Genomic DNA, 12,327 nt, shown 5'->3' on the forward strand with positions numbered 1-12,327 from the left:
CGATAGTAAATACTTAAGTAGACAATAAAACAGGATAAGAAAACAGATTTCATTACCAGTATTAAATATGCATGATATTTGGGTACTATAACAGACAGATAGGTAACCCATATAATAATAGTAATAGTATAATCTTATAAATGTAATATGTTACCATAGCCATGCTTAAATCTTAGGAACCATTATAATGTGAACTTTGTTTCATATTTGTTTTAAATTACATGCATTTGTACTGGCTGCAATTTTAATCAAAATGGAAAACATTTTTTAAGATATCAGAAAATGTCCAGCCAAATTACAAGATTTAATTACAATAAGAGTTAAATTGATAGAGTTAAAGATAAGTGAAAAGTTTAGTTTAGAAGATTTAACCAAACAGCTAATATTTTATTTTATTAACTTTCATGAATAAATTGTAAGTAAAAGACTTAAGATAGGTTTGCACGACCAAACTAACTTTAGACTGAACAGTCAGATTAAGCTTCTATCATTCAAGATCTTTATATTGTTGATTATTTAGATTTTAGAAAGATAGATAAATAAACCTCATAATGACCTTATAGACTAGAAGGTGCTTTAATCCTACTAGCCTTATTTTTAAACATACATTTTTATATATATGTTTTGATGAATAGATAGACATATAGAAACATAGATTTACCTAAGAATAACTTACAGGCTTGTAGAAGCTTCAATTCTGCTAGCCATATTTTCAAACATAATTTTCTACACATGTGGATAATTTGATAGATGACCAGATAGACATATTGATACAGATAGATACAAAGATATATTTACCTAAGAATAACTTGGAGGCTTGCAGAAGCTTCAATTCTGCCAGCCATATTTTCTGCTATACACTTGTATTCACCTCTATCTCTTCCTTCAACCTAAACAGTAAACTTATAGATATATAGTTGTAACCAACTTAAAGCCATAAAAAAACTATAGATATCTCTAAAAAGTTTAAAAAACAAAATAATAATGTAATGTGCAATCAAACTAATGAAATAATTTTAAATATATAGTTAAAAATTCAGTCATTCATATTTATTATCTACAATAAATAAAAATTGCTTCTCCTACTAAATACTTCACATTACTGTTCTTTTTTTTAAAGATGCTTTTGCTAAACTTCTTATATAAGAGTACATACTATAAACATTTTTGTCTATGTATTCATCCAGCTAACTCAACTAAAAAGTTTCCTAGAAAAGTTCATTTTCAGTCAGTAAGCAAGAAAGAGTATACATAGTTAGATGGATAGATGAAGTGAAGAAGCCAGTCTTCTTATACAACCACCCCCCCCCCCCCCCCTCCAAACCCCTCCCATAACACATATAAACCTAATTTTAAACAAATTGCTAAATATGATTTATATAAAAATTTTTTAAATGTGATATCAACATGAATAAATCATGATTCAAAATAATGCTTTGGAAATATAAAAACCAAACAATTTAAAGTTAATCATTTCTAAAGAATAAGGAAAATTGAACAAAATTCTACATATTTCTGAGTCAGACATATAACTCCAGATTTTTTTTTATTTTCGAAATAATTTAAACAAAGATAAAAATTAACCAATATATTGTTCTAAGAAGTTTTAAGATTTTGAAAGTTTCTCAGAAAATATTAATTTGTGGTTAATTATTATATTTGTTATTATTTATCTTCTGTGTATCTATCTATCCATTTAACCAGCTATAATTCCATCTACATATGAATCTAAATAGTAATCCTCATTGTTTTGGGTAAAACCATAACCCAATTATTACAGGAATTGCTGGAAAATAGACAAAGAGGCCATATCCTGCAAAAAAGAGGGTGGGGGGGTATTTGGGAGGTGGTACATGCATATGTGTTACAATGATGAATCAAAACGATGTTGGTTTACCATAATTTATAACACAAGAACCAAAATACATTACACAATACTTAATTGTAATTCATTAACAATTAATTACAAAGAAGGTGTATCAACTATTTTTTTTATAGCAAGCCAGTTTTTTTAGTAAGTAGTAGATGTAAAATTTTTCATAGAATTCAGATATGCAATCGGTTTTTTTGTAGACCTCTTATTTTTTAAGTAATTTAAGTTTAAAAAAAAAAATTAAGTCGATTTTAAGGTACTAAAATGCAACAAAAAAAAGAAAGAAAATGGTCAATATGAACAAAAATAGTAAGATCTTTAATTTGACACCTTACTTTTTCAATTCTGTCAGGTAATTATTGAAAAAATCGATTTTTTTAAACCCACGAGAATAAAAACTTTGAACTTAATTTTATTATTTCACAAATAAAAAAATATGGGTTCATATATACCTTTAGAATCAGAAAAATATTACGAATCCATTGTAAGCAAAATTGAAAAAAAAGTTTACAATATAGTATTTAAACTACAATAAAAGGAATTATATGAAAATATCATATTATATTGTACAGGCAACGTCTTAATTCTTGAATTGACTATAAAAATGGGAAGGGGGTAAAGAGGGGGTAAAGAGGGGGTAAAAAAGGGAAGACAATAGTGTTGCCTGAACAAAAAATATAATTAGCCATTTTTGTATTTTCTATTTTTTTACTTTTTTTCAATTTTGCTTACAATGGATTCGTAATATTTTTCTGATTCTAAAGGTATATATGAACCCATGTTTTTTATGTCTGTTTGAGAAAATATTTAGGTCTAAAGTTTTTATTATACCGAGGTTAAAAAAATAGATTTTTTCAATAATTACTCAACAGAATTTTAAAAGTAAGGTGTCAAATTAAAGATCTTACTATTTTTGTTCTTACTGGCCATTTTCTTCTTTTATTTTGTTGCGTTTTAGTACCTTAAAACCGACTTAATTATTTTTCAAAAAAACTTAAATTACTTAAAAAATAAGAGGTCTACAAAAAAACCGATTGCATATCTGAATTCTATGAAAAATTTTACATCTACTACTTACTAAAAGAACCGGCTAGCTATAAAAAAAAAAGTTGATACAACTTCTTTAAAAAAAAAATCAAATGAAAAGTTTTAATTGTTTATATGGACTTTTATTAATTGACTAATTTCTAAATTACATTATTTTCTAATAACCTATCCCTGTAACCAGCTGTTAACTATGCATTGATTAAGATAAAAGGCCTCACAACTTAAGACAAAGAATTCCATTGGTTTTGCTAATAATATGGGTCCAAGATGTTTCTACAATTGCGAAGAATTGATGAAGGAACCAGGCAAAGTTACAATAGAATTTAAATATCTATCTTAAGAGTAGCTTTATTAGTACAAAGAAATATATTTTATCTAAAGAAAAACTATCATGCATCCATAATTTCTGGTAATATAATCATTTCTAAGACAAAATGTATAGTTTTTTTTTTTATTCTATCTTTCATTTCAACAAAGAAATTATTATGATTAAAGTTTAAAGTTTCACTCTGGAAGGTAGGGGAAATTGGACTATGCTTCAAAACATTTGGTACTTTGATTAAATGTTGATTGATTGGTCACACATTTCGAAAGGGAAATTTGGTTTAACCTCATTGGAAATAGTTTCAATTTATCGTCCATTGTATTATCCCTAATTTCTCGGAGTTATTATTGAATAGTTGATTAGGTTATGGGGATGTATAAAATATTATTCAGGGAGTAAGGGAGGGGACAATGGGCAATTAATTCAATTTAAGAGGGTTCGCTGAAAAGCAATGAAAACCAGATTTATCAAGAAAATTTTACCAAAATTGTAAAGGGATCATGGTAACCTAATTTAGAACAAAATTAGTTCTAAGAAAAAAATCATTTACTTGAAAATTAAATTATCAACACATCACAATGTAGTAAACATTCTGTAATCAATCACTAGAAAAATCTTGTTTAGAACTACCTCAACCCTTCTGATATATTTATAACTTACCCCTAAATTCAAGCGGTTCTTAGATTATTTAATACATAAATATCACAGTAGAGTTTCTATACATGAAAAGACATTTTCTTGGGAAAAAATATTTGTTAAAACCAGCGATAAATAACAAACTTTTCTGTCTGCATATTCAAAACTAGCTCAGCTTGTTAGCGGGGCATTGATGTGCAAGTCCCCAAAATCAGTAAGAATCTGCTGTATTCGTGCATATTCCCTTTAAGCCAGTCCCCAAAGTCTGAGACTCCTTAAAAATTGAATATTCGATCCATTGTCCCCTCCCTTACTCCCTGATATTATTTCAATATTTGCCTTCATTATAAACTATTTTACACAGATTCATAATTTGAAGCAGCTCATAATGCCTAATAAAAATGACGTCATACAATACAAATGACCAACGATAGAACAGTATCTATTTTAGCATTGGCCAATTACAATGTGTCAACCTATCACATAATTTTGCTATGTCATGAATCATCAAATAATTTTTTTGTGAACACCAAATGAAAGAGAGTCAAACCACATCAATTAACACAAACTTTGAATTGGTGTTTCTGAGAAGCAACCAAAATAAACTAGCAACTTGATTCCTAGTGTCCCTTTAAGTTTTAAGGAAACTTTTTATAGTGCCTATAAAAATGACGTCATACTTGCCTACCATTGGTCAATTAAACTGTATACTGGTCTGCCATTGGTAATTTAGTCTGTGTATTGACCTATCACTGGTCATTTGTATTGTATTCGTATTTACCTTATCAATTCTGAGTATTCCGGTGTTTTCAACTAATTTCCAACCTACAATATTAAATTGATTAGGATAATTTAATGAAAAATCAAGGTAATTATTGAAATCTACCTATCTTATCTTTCTCCTATTATACCCCATTAGGGAGTGTAGTAAATCAACTCTCTACTTTGAATTTTAGTTTTAAAAAGAAAACCAAGTTGGGTTCCAGGGGCGATTTTTGTTGGGATGTTAGAGGCAACCTCCCCCAATATGGTTATAAACCTTTAATGGATCTAAAGCTTCACTGTATAGGAAAACCATGCCGATCCAAGCGGTTAGTGATCGGAAAAAACATTCTATTCTTTATATAACGGGTATATTTCTTAAATATCTCTCAATCTATTAATGCATTATTTATCTATCTATCTATATAGTCATCTGTCTATCTATCCAACCTACCATCTCTGCTGGTAGCATCTTGACCATCAGGCCCCACCCAAGAGTATTGAGGTTCTGGAGACCCACTTGCCAGGCATTTTAATTCTGCAGGATCTGACTCTATACCTATGACAGGTTTGGGGGGCTCTATCCAGACAGGCGGCTCATGGACCTAGGGAAAACATTGATTATTGATTATTATCTTAAACAATAGAATTATGAGGGAAGAAGACTAATATATAGTAAAGAAATTGATCATAATGATAAAGGAACTATTAGATGGTTTCTTTATTAAGAAATTGTAACAGTTAAAACCTCATTAGAATCAGCTAAAATCTTTCTGTTAAAAAAGAATAAAAAAACAGGTAAGGTGGAATCTTAAACGGTTTTAAAATCATTTATTTTTTTAAAAGTTTTAATTGCCGCATGTTTATTCAGAACCAAAACTAGTTTAATAGATTTTTTTACTAATTAAAGAATTTTATAAACATTACAAATAATAATGCACATAACAATTTAATTTTTTTTTACTCTGCATTTGAGAAAATTATTTTAGATTCCAACATTATCGTTTGAAAAAATGTAATCAAATATTTGTTATTTAAGAACTGATTACTTAAGTGTACGCAAACCAGATTCTTTAATTAAAAGAAGATATTTTAAGAAAATTAAATAGGTTTGTGCATGGTATGTCTTTTAAGATCTCGTCAACATATAGAATAATAATTTATGCTCAATTTTCAGGAAGTGTTAATATCGGCTTGTAGTTTTTTTTCATATTGGAGGATACCAGTACGTAAAATATATAAACCGACGAAAGAAAAAATGAAAGAAAAAACACTCAATTATCATATGCCATATTTTTTAATCTTTCATATTAGGGTTACTCTCATCCACCTTTTTAGTGAATCCTCTAAAAACTTGGACTAAAGCCATTAGCTTTTAAAAAATGCATCGTGACAATTAATTTCAAAATTAAAATTGCACTTATAAAAAATGGAAAGGGATTAGACTCGTTTTTTATTATTTAAGTTTGATAGTTTTTCCCCTATTCTTTTCTATTTTTTTAATGTATAAAAATCTATAAAGAACTAAGGAGTAGTTTTCCTAACATCACTCTCGCACTAAATTTGAAAACTATTGAAACAAATTGATCTATGGGTTTTAATTAAGAAATTCGACAGTTTATAGCCGACTTTTTTATTGGGAAGAAATAAAAAAAATAAGGCCTTTCATACCAAAATGTGTACAGTTTCTACCCAATAGCAGGTCTGCTGGGTTCTCAAAGGGATTTTTTATTGGCGGAGCCTGATTACCTCTCTTTATTAGTACCTTTATTTCTTAAACATAAATATATATATGTTGAGACTGATTGAAAGTTAATTAGATTGATGGATGTATTTTTAAATAAATAAATTATTACATTATATGATTTTAGGGCTTTTGAGGTAGAGAGGAGGTGGTATTGGTTAGTCGACCTCTCCCAATATTCAATTTTAATTTTAAAGAAGAAAGTAAAAAAAAAATATATAGGGGAGCTTATTTTATTCTAGGGGCGATTTATCTTAGGAAGGTGGTGCCCTAATATAGTTATACACCTCACACGAGATCTATGAATAGCTTAATTGTAAAGGAGATTCATATCTGTCAGGCGGTTAGCGATATCTTCCATTACTGACAGACAAACAAACACACAGACATCCTGTAACTTTATAATCAAACTGTTGATAAAATTACCTCGAGTAAAATATCTCTTTCATCCAATTCACCAGTCTGAGGCACCCTGGCTCTGCATGTATATGTTCCTGCTTGATTTCTTCCTACATTCTAAAATAGATAGATAGATATAATTCACCAGTCTGAGGCACCCTGGCTCTGCATGTATATGTTCCTGCTTGGTTTCTTCCTACATTCCATAATAGAATGATAGATATAATTCACCAGTCTGAGGCACCCTGGCTCTGCATGTATATGTTCCAGCTTGGTTTCTTCCTATATTCTATAATAGATAGATTCATATAATTCACCAGTCTGAGGCACCCTGGCTCTGCATGTATATGTTCTTGCTTGGTTTCTTCCTACATTCTATAATAGATAGATAGATATAATTCACCAGTCTGAGGCACCCTGGCTCTGCATGTATATGTTCCTGCTTGGTTTCTTCCTACATTCTATAATAGATAGATAGATATAATTCACCAGTCTGAGGCACCCTGGCTCTGCATGTATATGTTCCAGCTTGGTTTCTTCCTATATTCTATAATAGATAGATTCATATAATTCACCAGTCTGAGGCACCCTGGCTCTGCATGTATATGTTCCTGCTTGGTTTCTTCCTACATTCTATAATAGATAGATAGATATAATTCACCAGTCTGAGGCACCCTGGCTCTGCATGTATATGTTCCTGCTTGGTTTCTTCCTACATTCTATAATAGATAGATAGATATAATTCACCAGTCTGAGGCACCCTGGCTCTGCATGTATATGTTCCAGCTTGGCTTCTTCCTATATTCTATAATAGATAGATTCATATAATTCACCAGTCTGAGGCACCCTGGCTCTGCATGTATATGTTCCTGCTTGGTTTCTTCCTACATTCTATAATAGATAGATAGATATAATTCACCAGTCTGAGGCACCCTGGCTCTGCATGTATATGTTCCTGCTTGGTTTCTTCCTACATTCTATAATAGATAGATAGATATAATTCACCAGTCTGAGGCACCCTGGCTCTGCATGTATATGCTCCTGCTTGGTTTCTTCCTACATTCTATAATAGATTGATAGATATAATTGATAAATCAATAGATAAATTGGTAGATGGATAGATAAAGAAAACATTAGATGGATTTTAGGTATAGGTCTCTCATTATCCCATTATATAAGGTAACATATCGTGATCAACACAGTTCATTTAAACATGTAGTTTGCATTTGATAAGTCCAATATACAGATTTCATTGTTAAAATTTAACAAATATTCATTTGTTTTTTTTTAGGTAAAAAGACATGCTATTTGGTTGAGTAAAAATATATAAAGTAGTAAGATTACTTTGATTGAAGCTTAAAATAAAAAAGTATGGGAATATAATAAAGCCAAAAAGAGTACAAAAAGCTGCCCTACTAAAAAGTTACTTAATATGTATTGAATATCATTGTTTTATAATATATTCTGTTATGCTAGACTCTAATAAGATTCATACCACAAACCAAGGATAATTATATTAGCAGTTGGAAAATATGTTTAAAGGCAATTAACAAAAGATAGATAGACATGAAGTTAGATGAAGAGAAATTAAAAATGTTTGCCATAGCTTCTTCCTCAAAAGTTATTGCTAACACATTGAAACATTTGGCAACAAAAAAGTATTTTATGCAAAAGTATTGTTTCATTTAAGAAAAGCCAATTTATTATGTTATGCTTTTCTGTTAATTATAATTCATAAAACGTATTGTATTCAGTCATTTGTCAGGAAACTTTAATTTTCCTTAGTAAACTTTTTTTACAATATTCGTTGTATGAAAATTTATGTTAGCAAGCTGATAACAATTATTTTAAAAAGTACATATATTTTTACTTATTTTTTAGAAATGATAAAATGTCAACTCTGACTATTATATGACCTTTTGAGGGCTTGGTGACGTTTCGGGTGCAAGTCCTCTCCCCGCCACCTTGAACATACTCTGTATTTTGATTGTGGTGTAACACAATCAATCACCCATAGTATATATTTAGGTAAGACCCATTAGACAACCAACTCATTGAATGCACGACCTTTGTCAAGAAGTACTAACTGTGCATGATAACGAGTTGCGCCTGTTTGGAGCCAAGGCATTCACCCTATGTTGTTGTTGTTGTTTTAGCCATCAGGAGCTAGACTCGTCACTCAATATACCAAGAAATTCCGCACATTTTTTAGGCATTCACCCTATAATGAACTAGCTAGGTCAAATCAACATCTAAAATACAAAAATTTACCTGGATTACAAGGCCATCACCTTCAATTACATACTCAGAACCTGTAACAAACAGACATATTTAGATGGTCAGCAGAACTATTATGAACAAAAGTAGATAGTTAAACAATTGTAAAACATATGTTAAAACATATAATTTTTCAAATTCAAACATGAAGCTTATCATGTAAATAAAATATCCCTTTAAATGCACAACCTTAATCTAAAAGTCCTTATATATTGTACACTATAATGAAATTCGCCTGTTTTTGCAATATATACATGAAGCTAGGAGATACGTCACATCTAATAAAAGATATAAGAGACAACTATGAAGACAAATTAGTCTATAATACACTCTCAATGTCTCTTCATGTAAAACTTTGGCAAACAAGATTATATAAATTAGCACCATTAGGATTAATTTCTTCCAATAAGAAGTTTTATTTGTCCCTGGTGTGTCGGTATGTATTTCTTGTATTCCCCGGCAAGTTCGAACCCATTAATCCCTTTTTTCCTTACACCAGAATTCCCCAGAGAATGAGTGTGTTATGTGGCATTCCTAACTATCTCCGCGCGTGGCTTGTAAACAAACAAAAGAGACGCGCACTTTTCCTTTGATAATTCCCATGTGAGGAGCTACGTGAATGAAAATAATGTATTGCTTGAATATACATGTGCTCTGATATGTGGAAGATCTCAAATAAGCCTTCCTGCTTAGTTTGACATCATATGTGGTAAGAATTTATCTTTTAATTCTTGAAAATAAGCGAAGAATGGTACAAATTTATGAAGAAATTTAAATCATTAATTTTTCAGCAAATAGACCATTTAACTGCTAAGTTTTGATATACGAATATTTACTTTTATAATGTTGATTATTTTATTCTAAAATTATCAATTTCTGATGCGATTTAATATGATTCGTGCCAATTTTAAGTTTTTTAGAAAATTCATATTTTTTATTAAATTAAAATCACGCAACCTTGATGCTAAAAAATAATAACAATTAATTTTATGTAATTAATTCTTATATTTTTGTTTTAGACTTACTGTTTTCATGGTAATAAATACACATTCGTAAACTTCACTATGTTGGTCATTCGGGAGGCTTCGAGATAAGATTTCGAGAACGGCTAGGCATTGCGTTCCGAAACAATGAAAACAAGACAGAACAGATGCAGCTAAGAAGAATCTGTGAAGTTTTGTGAATGTGTTGGTTGTGATACCTTACCACACATTATTATAGTCATAATCAGTACAGTTAACTTTAGTGACAATCATGGGTCCTAAAAAGAATAAAGGTGATCAATTGATAAAGCGGCTGCGCCCAGCCGTTGATGCCCTAACCAGTGAGCTAAGTAGAGTGATGAAGTTGGTCAGTGATACTTCAGAACTTGATGTTAGACATCTCACTAAGGAGTCAATCCTTGTCCACGACAAGTTCGAAACGTTCGACAGCATCATGGACGGTTTTAACAAGCTTGGTTTGAGAATCCAAGAGCTTGATGAGTTTAGTGACATTTATTCTGATATAGTTACTGTGCAAAAAGACTATAGTGCCTTGAAGGATGCTCTTGATGCTATAGAAGAGCTTAATGACATTCAAAGTGTTGTTGATTTAGTTGGTGATAATTTGCCTAACCATCAGGCTGAACTATATGATCGATGCTTGAAGATCGTGAAAGTTATTAAAGGGTCATATTTTCCCTTGCCCGATCCAATTATAAACACTTTGTCTGCTTTGATGAAACAATTGGCTGAGGTTAAGCTTGAACCTGTGAAGCCACCCACGACGACGGCGGGTGCCCCAGCAGCATCGCCATTTGTGTCACCGTTTGGCACACCACAGTTCGCCACCGGTTCTATGTTCACGCCAGGATATATGAATTGTGTTGACGAGCGGCTTCTCCCCTCATTCGACGGCCAGGAAGCATCTTACGTAAGTTTTAAGGACAATTTTAAAAAGCTTACTGTAGGACAGGATCCGTCGTATTTGCAGTTATTGTTGAGCAGTGAGAAGGTCTGTAAAAATAAAGAGCTGAGACTCCAATTAACTCAGATTCAATCGCATGAATCTCAGTGGGCTTACCTTGACTCGCGTTTCAAGTCTAAGACACGTCAAATGCTCTGCCTTTTCAACCAATGGGAGAAAAAGTCTAAACCGTTGGACTCCAACCAGATTGTGACTGTGTTAGCAGAGTTCGGTGGTGCAGTTAGCCAGCTGGAGCAGCTGACTAAAGATGATGAAGATGATGAGGTTACCACCAGCCAGTGGTTGACCGTGATCCTCCTGGAGATGTTATCTAAGAAACTCCCTCGAGACTTTCAAGACAAGCTTAATTTGGCATTGGGCTCAATGGACGTCCCAAATGTGCCAAAGTTGATGCAGATTATCGAAGAGCAGAGGGGCGCTATTTTAATGCGGTGCTCGACTGATACGGACACCCCCTCTAAGAAGAAGGGTAATCCTGCGGCAGCAGCTACAGCCGTAGGTAAACCTGGGTCTCCAGCAAAGACCAAGAAGAAACAGCCTTGCCCGTCGGAAGGTTGCAGTTCTGAACACTTGTTGTTTAAATGTTCTAAGTTTAGGGATCTGTCTGTTCCTGAACGTAAAAACTTTATCAAGAAGATCGGCGCCTGTCTGCTTTGCCTTCAAAGGGGACACAGGGTTGCTGATTGTCCTAAGGCCGATAGACTTGGCAGCTGTACCATAGACAGCTGCAATCAGCCTCATAATTCATTATTACATGAATCTGTTGCTGGTGGACAAGTTGCGGCAGTTTATGAATCACAGTTGTTCAGCAAGAACAATTATATGCTGATGTTGCAGCAGCTCCCAGCCGTGGCGGCTGACAAACGCCAAGTCACCGTCAACGCGATGTGGGATAGTGGAGCAAATCTCACACTAATTTCTAGAAGTATCGCCAAGAAGTTAGAGTTGCCATCAACTGGTCGCACAGCTACTATTTCTTTGGCGGATGGAAAGAGCCAGGCATGTCCTACGGTTAAAATCTGCTTGGTTGACCGCAACCGGAATTGCCATATTCTGGAGGCGGCGGTAGTGCCCAGCATTGGTACTGATGAAGGGTTACGTTCTATTGATCCTGCAGCCGCCGCCGAGATTTTCGATATGAAGCCTGATAATTTCTCTATGGTTGATGGTAAGATAGATGTTCTTATTGGGCACCTGACACCAGCTATGTTCCCGTGTGCAGATAAAATGGTTGGTGATTCTAGACTGTACAGAAGCTTATTTGGTACAGGTTATCTAGTTGTGTCTGCAGACGGC

At 32.5% G+C, this 12,327-nt stretch overlaps 1 protein-coding gene across 4 annotated transcripts in view; it reads right to left on the minus strand.

The window, feature by feature from the left end:
- The window catches only part of LOC145332709 (fasciclin-2-like), a 137,848-nt gene that overhangs the window by 84,242 nt on the left and 41,279 nt on the right, over positions 1-12,327 (minus strand). For all 4 annotated transcript variants that reach the window (XM_080177735.1, XM_080177734.1, XM_080177733.1 and 1 more), the window contains 5 exons: positions 9,058-9,098; positions 6,814-6,903; positions 5,098-5,248; positions 4,663-4,706; positions 799-890 (listed from right to left, as the gene is read on the minus strand). In XM_080177735.1, coding sequence (XP_080033861.1) covers positions 799-890; positions 4,663-4,706; positions 5,098-5,248; positions 6,814-6,903; positions 9,058-9,098 — 418 coding nt within the window. The remainder of the gene's footprint in view (positions 1-798; positions 891-4,662; positions 4,707-5,097; positions 5,249-6,813; positions 6,904-9,057; positions 9,099-12,327) is intronic.

This window comes from Acartia tonsa, chromosome 11 (genome assembly GCF_053477335.1).
Source record: "Acartia tonsa isolate MP-2025a chromosome 11, ASM5347733v1, whole genome shotgun sequence".
NCBI lineage: Eukaryota > Metazoa > Arthropoda > Copepoda > Calanoida > Acartiidae > Acartia > Acartia tonsa.